The sequence below is a fragment of the Passer montanus genome, unplaced genomic scaffold (genome assembly GCF_014805655.1).
Source record: "Passer montanus isolate IOZ18808 unplaced genomic scaffold, ASM1480565v1 scaffold31, whole genome shotgun sequence".
Lineage (NCBI taxonomy): Eukaryota > Metazoa > Chordata > Aves > Passeriformes > Passeridae > Passer > Passer montanus.
Window position 1 is genome coordinate 11,394,860 of NW_024367819.1, and position 13,641 is coordinate 11,408,500.

Sequence of the window (13,641 nt, forward strand, 5' to 3'; positions counted from 1 at the left end):
ATTTCTCATTACTTTACTCTTATTTGACTGGTAATAAATTAAACTAACTTCCCCAGTCAAGTCTGTTTTGCCTGTGATGGTACCCAGTAAGTGATTTCCTCCTGCCTTTACCTCATCCCACAAGCCTTTTACTATGTTTTCTTCTCCCTGCCCAGCTGAGGAGAGGAATGACCAGAACCATTTTGGCCTGGCACCTTTCTTACCACAACTGGCAAGTGACATTGCCAAAGAATCGCTAAACAATTGTCAACAACCAAGCTAATGAAGATATTCAAACAGTGTCAGGCAGACAATGAAACATAGGTTTCAACAGCCCCCTCCAAGATCACTTGGAGACAAATTCTGCAAACAAATGTTTCCCATGCAGGTTTTTATGATAAAAGACATTTTATGCACACAAACATGGACTGCAGCATGTTTACCTATATTAACACCAAATAACAGACTGTTCAATACCAAAGCGGCAGAGATGACTGAGTCATATAGAAGGCATCTGGATGTCACAAGGGTAAGGATGATTGCATCCATCAAGGTAATTATCTAATTAAATTAGAAATTTTTTTCAAATCAAAAGGGTTTTTTTCCTCCCCTTTCACTAAAAGAGAAACCCTCTCTTCTCTAGCTGCCTAATCTAAGCAAGCCACCCCTGAGAATAAAATAAGCAAGTTTTTTTTCAAAAAAAAACCATGCTCACTAAGATGAAGCACTCCAGAAAAACAATATGCCATGGACTTTGATCAGATGACCTCCAAAGGTGTCTAAGTTACTGTATCATTTTACTGAAAACAAGGATCAAAGCTGCCATACTAAAACCTGGAGAACCTCTGCCTAACTGCCCCTCCAGACAAAGGCAGTGCAATGCTGTTATTATAGTTCCAGAATTGGCAGCAAATCACCTCCCCATCTACAAACCTGACATCACTGAAAGAGGCTTTCATTACAGTAGCTAGCCTCTGATTAATTCTCTTATGTATTTAATTCTTACTCTTGAAGTAAGAATTCTCAAAGCTTCTCAAGTATGATGTGCACTATTTTGCACTCTTATCTGATCAAAAGGATTATTAGCAATCCTGAAATCCACAGCTCTGTACACATAAGAGAAAGCAATTTCCATTTTCTCCCTACTTTGTGGCCAAGTGCTTGTAGTCCAATTTTATACCAAGTTAGAAGTTCTTTCTCAAATAAGAATTCAACTCACTAAAACCAAACTACATTAATTATTACTGAAGTCATACCTGCATCTTGGTCGTGAGAAAACAAACAGAAGGCAGAAGGTGGAAGATGAACAGAACATTCCTGTATGCCCAAAATTTTATCTTCATAAACTGGGAAAAAAACCCTGGTGGGTTTTTTTTTGGGTTTTTTTTGTTGTTTTGTTTTGGTTTTTTTTGTTATTTATGTCACTGAGACTTGTACAATTAAAGCAAAGGGTTAAAGAACTAAATATTCCCCAAGAGTTCAAGTCACTGCACATAAATACTGTTGTGACTACAGATTGCAAAAGAACGGAAACACAGTAAATCATCCCATTTTTTCTGAGAAATTCTGGGACTATGTTCTGAATTTCCAGGAACAGAAGACAAATACTGCCAATTCTCACTGCTGGATTTTTATTGAAGAGTTCAAGAATTTGGAAAGGACTCCTGAAAGCCACTGAAAGATAGTATTGATTTGGTTTTTTTTGTTTTGGTTTGGGTTTTTTTAGGATTTTTGTTTGTTTGTTTTTTGTGGGGTTTTTTTGTTTTTTGTTTACAGAGCTAGAGATTGTTTCTAGGAGAACACACTCAGTGTGACTGGTTTATGTGCTAACTCCTGAGAAAGTTAAAAGAAAAAGAAGAAAAAAAAGCTCTTAAACAAGACCTGAAAGGTTCTGAAAGCAGCAAACCTTGCAAACAAAGAGCCCAGAAAGAAAGTCAGAGATCTATACTTTGTCCATCTCTCTAAAAATATTAAAAAAATAAGAAAAGGTGGATTGGCAGCAAGACATTCTAAAGGATATTCTGTAGGGCATACTCACTTACCCAGGTTCTCATTTTTCTTGCCTTGAATATAATCCCAACCTCCAATGTGTCAATTTATTCTAATACTGAATTTACAGCATTAAGGTCCCAACCTCGGGATCTCTGGAGCTGTCCTTCATAGCTTCTCATTCACATTAAGTAAGAAAATGTGCTGAAAAAATAGAATATTTCTTTACACTCTAATCTAGAGCATATTTAGTATAACCTTCTTTCAGCCCTTTACCAACAAAATGCTTTCACTGCAGCCAAATTTGAAAGACAAGTTGATGAAAGCTCCTAAGTCAGATTTAGTAGGGGTGGAAAAACAGATGTTCAGGATTTTTTTAATGCAAACTTCAGTTCTGACAGAAGGCACAGTAGTTGTGAATGGGCTTCCAGAGCTAGTCTTCATACTGGTTAGAAGCACTTAGGGTAGTTAATACACAGTAAGCTTTGGCCAAAAATAACTGAGTCACTTTCCCACCATCTTAAGTCACCCCATGTTGCTCTGACACTTCCAGTCTGCTGCCTGCCCCAGACTAAAGCAGATTATCTGCAAGGCTTGTCAGAGAAAGGAGAATACCAATGAAAATTCACATTTTTACTTCCTATGAACCACTAAAGACACTGTTTTCACTGTAGAGATTGACACTCAGTTAAAGAATTTGCAGCTCAAAAATGACTGCCTAGAATGTCAAGTTTCTCTTCCATAGCTCTCCTTTCCCTCAGCTTCACATCATGACTCAGATGATGCTCTAAATGAATTGGAAGCATAATTTCACAGTGCATCAAAATTGTGAAGTCCAGGCACATCTATTCACATATTCTTTTAAACTCATAGATCCAAGTATAGTAACAGATTTTCAGGACATCCAATTTCTCAAAGTCCAGTCTATTTTTATAGCTGCAAAAGAAGCTATAAAAGAACTGTTATGTTTTTCCTGCTATCGGGAAAAGCATTCAGGTACATTCAGCTGACAACTCAGCACATACTAACATTAGACTTTTAACTAATTAGAGGTTTCCTGTTGGGGGAAAAAAATTGTAAGCTGACATGTTACACAACATGTATGAATCCTAATCTTAAAGAGACTTTTTGGAAATGTTGTTGTTTTTATCTAGTTTTTTGCTTTTCTTCCAAATGAGTAGCATGACTGTAGTAATCACTACTAGCAATGTTTCTCTTGGGACAAAAGCAAAAGGTTTTAATGTCACATGACACTGTTTAATTATTTGTGTATCTGCAGGGTCCAAAATCATAACTGAATCCTCAGGGCGGTAATCATATTATGAAAACAGAAGATAAAAAGTGAAAAGAAAAGATCATATCCAAACCAGCAATTTATAGTTTCATAAAAAATACAAAGCAAGCATTATGCCAACTAAAACTGCCCAGGGGAAAAAAGAGAACTTCTACATGCATTTTTGTCAAGTACCTTTGAATTTAGCTGAGGGTTTTTAAAATATACTCTTTGTAATATGCCATATTGGCTGCTTAGATACAGCACAATGACTCAAAAACATAGGATCTAACCAAGTGTAAAAATCTCTGCCTTTGTTCCTACAAATATAGCATTCTGCAAACTGATACATTTTGATGCAAGGCATTTCACTGGGACTGTAGCTTGCCACCTTTTCTTTGGAAACAAGTACCTTCTCCCAGTTAGGAAACGGCTATTTTAAAGACAAATATCAAATCCGCATATATTAACGACCCCGTCTTTTCAGCAGCAGAACTTGAATACAGGATGGTAACAGAGGCTCTGTTTCCAAAATGTTAGCAAAACCCAGAGAATTGCCAGACAGCTATTAGCAGTTTGATGAAAAGTTTGAATGCACAATCAATCACCAGCACACAGCAATATGATGCTACAAGCTGACACAAACATGCAATTTCACAACTTACTATCCGATAAGGAAGATGTAAAAAGGAGTCTGGGCAGCCAGCTAAAGCCATTTGTTCCTTCAAATTTTCTTCAAATTACATCTACTGCTTCCCAGGACCTGCAGAGTACAAACAAACTGTCAGAAACCATACTGAAGACATTTCATCAACTTATTATTGAAAACAGTTGGAGGAGGGAGACCGAGAAGATCAAGATGAGGTGATGAGGATTTGCATCAACTTGAAGTAGAAAATGTGCACATTTGCTGCCTGCAGCCCAGCAAACACATTCAATTTGATATTTCATTTAAAAACCCAACATAACTTCTCAGGCTGTGTGGCTCCTGCTTTATTTCCACTGTTTAGGCAAAAATGAAGGCCTCCCTTCACAGCAAAACCCTAGCCATTTGAAAACTGGCTCTCACCACCTGAGGCTATGTTTTCAATTGTGGAAAGAAAACACTGAAATCTGAGTTAATTAAGATGACAGTCACTTATCACAGAATCATTTAAGTCGAAAAAAACCCATAAGATCACCAAGACCATTATGCAGCATCAGCCTCCAAAGCCTGTCTACAGAACTTCTAACCTTTACCCTTTCCTGCCTGCCTTTTCCCCCGTGGTTTTATTCTCGCACAATATATCAAACAGACTGTCACATACAAATTCATTCAGGTCTTGCACTTGTTCTTCTGAGTGATTATTAGCAGCAACTTGGCAAGGTGAGTTGTGTATCCTTTAAAGCACGACTTTGTGATCAAATAGAGCTTGAAAAGAAATCTGCAAACATTTTGAGCTACATATGGCTAAATAGCTAAAAATAAGAAGGTAAGACAATGTCAAGGAAGTTATTATAACTGCCTCAAGACAACGTCAAGAAAGTTATTATAACTGCCTCATAAAAAGGAAACAAAAATAAATTACATAAATAAACCACAGTTTGCTGCTCCAGCATTTCTTCCTACCTGCAGGGGTGGACACACCCCTGCAGTGTAAGACAAGCGATGCCACCTCCAAGTAGATGAAAAAGGTATGACTGGGGAAGAGAAAGCAGGCTGCAAAGCACAGTCAGAACTTTTACTTCTACCACAAGCAAGCTCCTGTCTGGCTTGCTCTTAATTATCAATTATGTGTTCAAAACAAAAGCCCAAGTTTTAAACAGGCTACCCACTGCTCTCTGGTAAGCACGACCTGTCAGCAAACCAAAGCTGTCAGCAAAATTTATGGGACAGTTAAGTGAGGGACAAGGGTAAAGAAACATCTTGGACAAACTGCTCCTGAACAACTTCCTGCCTCTGGTCCACAAACCATGCACTCATCAAGGAAGCTTTATTTTATCTAGGTCCAGGATGAGTTTGGCGGAGGTATGGTAGCCTCCTCCTTTATCAGTAAGGCAGGCAAACTGCTGGGAACTTCTTTCCAGGAAGTAGTTACTGGGCTTCTGCAGTGTTCAATTCATACAGCCAAGTACCCTGGGAGGAAACTGGTTTTGGCAATAGCAAGTCTGAAAATCCATTTAACCAAATATGCACAAATCTGGTTATTTATTCTAGGTAAGCAAATACTATGGAAAAAAAATAAACTCAAAATCTTACAGGATTCAAAGTGGGGGGAGGCCACATAAAGCATCTAACTCTGTAGGCACATTACTCAACTTGTACTATTGCTAGTCTTTAAACATATAAAGAGTGATCTACAGCCTTCTAACTACTTCTCCACACCTAAAAGTCTGCAGTCACTTTTAAAGATTGATCTGTAGATTTCACTTTAATCATTCAGTTTGTTCCGGGAGAATTAAGCACGGATTTAACAGAAGCTCTTAAAAGTCTTTTCACTTGGGTGAGTACAATTTTTTTTCTTTCTCATAAATACATCTACAAAGAAATTAAGCAAGCCACTGTAATAGCTGTTATGAAGTTAGTAAAATGCATCAATAAAGAGATCTGCATTATTAGCCTCTAAACCCAACAAGACTAAAGAAAGTTAACATAAAGGGGTAAGGGAAAAGAATTGAGCTCTACACTGCAACAGTTTTATGTTTATTATCACTTCAGTATTTAGACATCAGGAAAAGGCACAACTGCTGCAAATTTAATGGTAGGTTATTTAGGACCGAACATCCAAATACTGGTCCTCTGACATTTCAGCAAAAGGCTCCAATTCACTTACAGCAAGATAGAGTAAATATGTTCCGAAACAATACCAGACCAATTTGTCTACTCTAGGGCGTGCTGCAGTTTATGCCACCATTACACCAGTGGAAGATCATAAATTACCTCAAACAATAGTTGGAGTCAAGACTGCATAATTTATCAAGAACCATTTGCTTCGCTGATACATTCTTGAGTATTCATTTGTTAACACTGCAGAAACAGAGGAAAGCAATAATCTCTAGATGGTATCATTCCTGGTCAGTCACATATTAACACTGATTTAAGATCTCATCTCTTTTGATCTGTCTAAAAACAGTTTATCAACCTAGTCCTACCCCAGGAATACAAAAAGCCTTTGCTCACCTTTAAGACCTAAGGTCCTTTGTACCACATCAACAAGTAATAAATTTCATAGGGACATAACTCTACACCAATTCATGTGCTCATGACCTTAAAAAGAAAAATAGATCAATTTTTCCAGTGCTGTTGTCTTTGAACATGGTATTTAACATGTCACTTCTCGTCAGATGTAGCTGCACACAGACATACATGTTCTTTCCACACAATATACACAGCACAAATCACAAAGACGTATTCAAGTGCCAAGCTACTGCCCTTCCTAAAATGCCTTAGATGAGGGAGGGAAATTCCAAAGGATTGTAAATAGGAAACAAGCTATGCAGTCGATCACTTGCTACAAAAGTCAGGACATTCAGTGGTGAAAAGAAGTGTCATGCAGCATCAAGCGAGACAGCCTGTGCACATTCAGAACCAGGAGATTTCATGTGCTTTTATTGGCTTCAGACCTCTGCCTTGGACAGAGGCCCTGAAAGAAGGAGAGTCATGATAAACCATGTTTCAAAGGTCAAGAGACTAATTTTTGGTATAACATTCTCCAGAATAAAGAATGGACTATTGTGAGGCACAGCTTGGATGTCTCAGCCGCCCAAAAGTGCAAAACAAACTCACACAATTTAAAAGATTGATATTAATCTTGCATGGAAAACACTGCAGGTATGCACCCTGGAGACTGTCACTGCTCTGAATGGGTTAAGTCACAATCAAATTACTCAGCTAACCAGCAGATTAAGTTGTCTATTAACTGCAAATTAAGCCCATCACCAGGTATGTTTTTCTGATTTATCACTTGTTATCTGCACATTCCCAGCAGAGGAAACGGTATCTCGCCCAGCACTCTGGAAGCAGACACAGCCTACGCACCTACGGATACTGTGGTAGGAAAATGGCAGGGGTATGGTCACTCTGCCAATTCAGGAAGTTTTCCAGGTTCTACATGTGCCATCTGTCAAAGTCTTTAAATTCAAGAGAAAAATAATTTTTAAAACGCAATTGCTTGCAGATTAGTTAGGAACAGGAGGAGGAAAAAAAAAAGAAAAGGATTTTAACCTGGCAGAGTTGCAAGACAAGCTCCAGAGCTCTTGAAAACTGGATTTATGCTCTGTTATAAAAGGTAACTTAACAAATTTGTTGAATGTTATAACCTTTTAAGTATTTCATCATTTTTCTTCTATAATGTTCTGCTTTCTGTAGCTGAACTATTGTGAAAGAGGGAAGGGGGAAAAGCTTCAGCATAGCCTTAATTTTGACCTGAAGTCCTTTATCTAAGATCTCAAGTTTTACATACAAGTTAAAAATCTTTCCCTCTTTAATGTATATATTTTATTCTCTCAGACACTAAGTATCACTATTCATTTCTCCTCACAAGACTGAATGAAGTTTTGCAGACCCCTGGATGTTCCTAAGAAACTAGAACAAGGTCTTAAAAATATTCTCCCCTAACTTACCTTCAGAACTGTCTGAGTTAAGTTTACTGGACTGGATTTAACATCTTGAAGACCCAGGGAGAAAAAGATCCTCTCTTCTCAGTCTACACAAGGAGCAATCTCCAAGACTTTATCTGGCTGTTCTCCTGGCTGTAGGCTCCTCACTACTTCAAACCATCTAGGAAAGTGTTCTGTTTTTTACTGCAGACATGTGTGTACATATATATATTTATACACACACATGCACGGGTGTTTATCACCAAAACAGGTTTACAAGATGAGGTGAGGTAGTTCTATGGATCCACCAAGCAACCCCTCTGCAAGACAGGCATGAGCACCCATACTCTGACACTTTCTTACCAGTCTACTCCTATTGCCATAGTTACAATGGAAATAAAGTTGGATACAAGCAGCATGAGGCATGCCAGTGAATTTTCCCTAGTTGAAAGACCTGACAGCTAGCAATGTCCCCAGCTGCATTGATACTGCAAGACCCAGATGTGCTTTTTCATGCAAGATCCAGACAAATTCTCACAAAAATGAAGCCTGAATGACTATGTGGGCTGAAAAGAAAGTGCCATCAGATTCCTGAAATGGCTGGACCAAGGAGACAAAAACACCCTCAGCAGCAAACAAGTTTGCCATCAGATTTCATCATGGCTTCAGCAATCAGTACACACAAGGAATTCTAAAGCATCTTCCCCTCTTTTACTGATAGCTTCAGGTGGAGACTGTGTCAATTTACAACACTGAGAATGCCCCTCTCCCTCCTTAAGGAATCACTTGGTCAGCAAGACTGAATTCATCCCCTCAAACATTTTACTGACCACTTTCTCAAGTGGTCAAGTTTCTCACCTACTCAGTTCAAACACACACTTGCTTCTCTCCCCAGCTCTGAATGTTCCTCCTCACACCCAAAGTCTCCAGCATGCCCATTCTAAAAAATAATACCTGCCTAGTTTCCCTTCAAACAAGTTTGGTTTTTTTCCTCCAAAACATGTCCCCAAACACTCCAAATGGAATCACTCTCCAACCACAAAATACTTAATGACACAATCGTCAACACCCTGATGGCCTACTGAGATTAACAGCAGGTAATATTTAAGAATACCTGCAGCTTTCCCAATTTCTCCCCATTTTCACTGCAGGAATTGGTATCTTCACACTCATTTTGTTACACATATGTACCCAAAAGGCATTTGCAAGTCTATTATATGGAGCAACTGCCTAACTAGAGGAATACTTTGAACATCTTTGAAAACAAAGCATTGTTCTAGCTAAAATTTCAAGCGAGTGTTGCGCACTAAAATGAAAAGCACTGTTCAAAATATAAATCATCAATCAAAAGCACTTCAGTTACGTCCAAACACTCCCACGAAACCATACTAAAAAATCTGGTCTTATAAAAAAAGGGAATATAATTCTCTTTTGCCATTCTTAATTGCAAAGCTGTTAGTCTAAATATTACACCTTGTAAAGGAAGCCATTTGCCATTGTACTTTTGCCAGAAAGTGAAGAATCTTGGCAACGGCAATTCAGGCTTTTGAAAGCCAAAACAGATACATACTTCAGAAGAAGCACAGAAGAGCTGATGCCATCCCACTTTGAGCCTTGCCAAATAAAATTAAATAACATATATGCAGTTCAGCATTTTTTGGTTTCCTGAATCTGCCTAAAATTTTGAAAGGGCTCAAGACTCATAGCCTGTGAAATCATATTCACCTCCTGATAGAACATCTTCACTGACAGCAAAGATAAGGTCCTGAGAAGAAAAACAAAACAGCATTTAGTCCAACAACATTGGACAACACCATCAAAAAAACAACCAAGAAAAATAACCAACAACAAAAAAAAAAGAAAAGAAAAACCCCACAAAGAAAACCAAAAAAACAACAAAACAAAATCAAAAAACCAAACAACAAATCCCACATCTATAATGACCTTTGGAAATATTGATAAAACTCTGCAGTTTCACTGTCTTCCTTCATCACTGAAAATCCTCTTCTATCTCCTAATAGCTTCAAATCAATAGTTTTGAAGCAGGAACTTTGGCAACTACACAGAGACTTTACTAAAGTCTAAATGAAATGTTAATTAGACAGAAACTGAAATAAAAACCCATGTAGTATACAGCAGACAACCCCACCAGCAAGCCATATGCAGAGGTAGGGAAGGTGCAAGGATGCATGATTGGGACATGAGAGGTACACGAGTGAGGTAGCCCAAGGTGAACGTCATCTGACAATGCCATGACTAGCGGTCTCCAATTTTACATATATAGTTTGCCTCCAGAGAACCAAAAAAACACTGCCTCCATTCTCTCTGTGTTGTCACTGTCTTGCGTCCCCTGCCCACCCCAATCTAGTCACATTTCTCGTAAAACAGAATCCAAAATTTTGTAATTTTGGGAAGCAGTCTAAATAATTATTTCCTTATGTTATTTTAAGCTTTTATTATCCAACCTGAAGACTTAGAGTGAAGTTATACAACAGTCAAGATGATTTAATAGCTTGTTACTGCCAAAAACAGGACAGACATCCCACTCTCTTCATCAGCCCTTGCTCTGCTTTCTTCCTCCACTTCCTCCCAGCAGCTTCATGGCACTCCCTCCTTCTCCCCCTTTTGTACCATGTATGGTCCTTAATGAGTTCAGCTTGTGTTAATTAACACATTTGTTTTGCTGGGTTAGTGTTCTGCTAAGGAAGCAAATGCAATAAACTTAGATGTGACAAGCAGTTCAGTTGGCACAATGTGAACGGCAGGAGACTATGGGCAAGAGGGGAAGGGAACAGGATCACCCCCTCTCCAGTGGCAGCTAACTATTACATTGGCCAAGGCAACCTGTGAACTTTCATTTTCTTTGTTTACTGCTATTAGGAGCTGGCAAATCATTCCTACTGCACATCCGTGAGAATTAATGCTTTCCAGGCATCTCACAGAAGTAAACATTCGGACAGATCTCCAAATAAAATAAGAAGTTTTTCTCAAAAGCACTTTCACCTTCTGGTACCAACTCAATTAAAGTCTGCTTTTGTTGCGAACTTACCAAAACATTGCTTTTTTGCATTTAACACATTACTGAGCCTTTATGTTTCCAACAGGCAACTGGTGTGAATGGTCCTTCCCTCTGCTCTGTGGTGGGATTTGAAAGCCAAGGGCTCTAGACCCCCCCAACCAAGAGACTAAACTAGACACAAGATATTTTTCTAAACAATTAGAGTTCATCAGCCTCTGCACAGTGTCGCTCTTTGTTTTTGTTTTTTTTTTTAAAGTCAGATCAGTACAGATTCTGTTTGAAACCGTATCTTAATCTACATGCCTATCCATAAACATCCATTGGACAGATCTACCAGACTCAACTTGCCTTTACTAAGGTGACAAGATGGTAGCATGCACTCCTCAGCTGCACTCCTCAGCATGCACTCCTCCAGACAGAAGTTAGGAGGCTGTAAAAGTAACAGCTGAGGAGTTCATAATAACAGTTGAAATATATATACAAAGGTTTGATAGAGATACTTATCAATTCATAAAGTAGTAATGTGCAGCAAAGGTGCCCTGCTCCCAGCTTCTGCTCCCTTATTTCTCTACAACACTCCTTCATTTTGGAGGAGAATCTTCCAAAGCATGCAGAAACCTTTTTTCCCCTCCTGGCTGATGCAAAGGACAAAGATTAAAAAAAAAAAAGAGAAACAACAAAAGGCAATCTTCTATCACATGACCTACTGATCAGTTTTTCAAGCTCTTTAAGCCTGTTGCATCCAAATGATGCATTCATCAATCACCATAATTATTCACAGCCTATTTTTCTTTCCTTGGATCTTTATTCAGGGGGCATCGTAGCTCCTCAAAGAACTTGCCAGGTTTTTGTTACACTATACTAGCTACAGACGGCTGTCCATAAGGCTGACTTCAAAACCAACACTCACATTTGTGCACAGAAAGCAACAGGCAGATATCTATCAATACCATTCACATCCCTCCTTAGGGTCTCTTCTGCTCCCCAACTTTTTCAGGTGGGTTAAAACACTTTTCCTGGATTTAAAACTTCATTATTGTGGACCAATGACACCAGACACTAGGGCTTTTACTTTGACAATTTACAGGTTTTAATGCTGATAGTTAACACAGTAATTGTACATGTATCACTTGCTGTTCTCTTGGTACAAGATTTTTTTGGGAAGAGTTATTAACTAGGATTATCAGAAGCTTTTATATAGACATCAAGCTTTGCATTTTTGAAGAAAATCAATTGAAAGAGGCTTTTGCAGTTATCTGTGATTTATGTTCATGAATAAGCACAGGTTTATTTACATAGTCCCATCCCATACAAATGGTTGAGGCTAGAAGGCAAGTTTAGACGTTTCAACTCCAAACTGCCAGCTACTCATTAAGATGGTATCTTTTTGAGATACCATAAAAGGTACACTTAAGTGAGACTGTTACTCTCAGTATACCTCATTTATATGGTTAGAGCACTCAAAAGAATGACTTTCTGCTTAGCCTCCGAAAGGAAAAATCACATTTTGTGAGCAGAGATGCGTCACCCAGCATCACCTGTACATTAATTCACCCTCCAAGTAGTTTTGTGGTAACTACTCCCAAACATTATTTATTCCAAATAATTCAACTGTTGAAACAATTTGGATGAGGACACCACAGTAAGTAACAGCAGCAAGTAGCAAAAATAAACAAGCAAACCCCTTTTACCTCTCATGTACAGCAGGGTAAGGGTTACCACAGAAGGGCTTGTAAGTGATAATGCAACAGAGCCAGGAGAGCTCTGGACTACATCAACCCCAAGCAACCAGGCAACAACCAACTCTGCTTCCAGTTGCAAAGAGTGCAAGGAGGCAACTCCAACAAATACTGTGCTGCTCTTGAGATGAACAGAAAATCCTGCCTATTCAAGAGGGCTATAATAAAGAAGTGCAAGAAGTGCAAGGGATAACACACAGAAATTAAAGGAACACGTACGCCCTTGATTGACTGGAACATAAAAAACTGAACCCAATTTGGAGACTGCACTCATTCACTCCTATGCAATGAAGCACCAGGCAGTGCCAGAGCTCGCTCAACTGCAAAAAAACTGCTTGTAGTTTTAAGATAATGATGTCACAGGTACCCCATGTGTACTTTAACACTGCCTCACTAACAAATCACAGCAATCTCTTCTTAGAGCAAAGAGACCATTTTGTAATCTCAAATGCATTTGCTGGCATTATGCAACACACAAGCTTCAAATCCACGGGTGGCTTACTGTTAGCAGCAGGCAATCAGTGCCGACTTTCAGAACACAACTAAAATGTTACTGGTGCTCTATTCTTGAATACAGGCTAAGAATTTCTACAAATAAATAAATAAAGGATATCAGCAATGCAAAAGTCTTTCTTACCCTCTTACGTTTTTTAGCCCTTGAAAAACAATTTCAAGCTGACATCTCAAAAGCGAGTATGCTGACCTACTTGCAAATATAATACCACCCTGGGACAAACAGGGCATAGCTTTTTCAAGTAAGTACAAACAAAAGAGAAAATAAACCTACAGAATAGGTTAATATTTTGTGCAAGAGCTAATGTTCAACAAAAAGCTGAAATCTGGCCAGCTGATCACATGTTTCATGTGCATTAGTGAACACTTATTTACTGCTGTTAACTTGTACCTGCAGAGAGGAAGAAAGAAGATATTCTTCCTTTGATTCTGAAGGTCATAAGGTGACAAAAATCCCAGCTTAATGAAGACTGTGGTGAGGTTGCAAGTGTCACAGCTTCCACCAACTCTTTCAAAATGCAGTGTTGGAAAACATAGGGAAGAAAACTGAA

The 13,641-nt window shown here is 38.6% G+C and overlaps 1 protein-coding gene across 4 annotated transcripts in view; it reads right to left on the reverse strand.

Moving 5' to 3' along the window:
* GRB10 (growth factor receptor bound protein 10) overlaps nt 1-13,641 on the reverse strand; it is a 145,439-nt gene that overhangs the window by 105,327 nt on the left and 26,471 nt on the right. For 3 of the 4 annotated variants that reach the window (XM_039714760.1, XM_039714759.1, XM_039714761.1), the window contains one exon: nt 3,907-4,004. The exons of the other annotated variant lie outside the window; for it this stretch is intronic. In XM_039714760.1, the coding sequence (XP_039570694.1) occupies nt 3,907-3,957 (51 nt within the window). In that variant the 5' untranslated portion in view covers nt 3,958-4,004. The remainder of the gene's footprint in view (nt 1-3,906; nt 4,005-13,641) is intronic. 4 annotated transcript variants of the gene reach the window in all.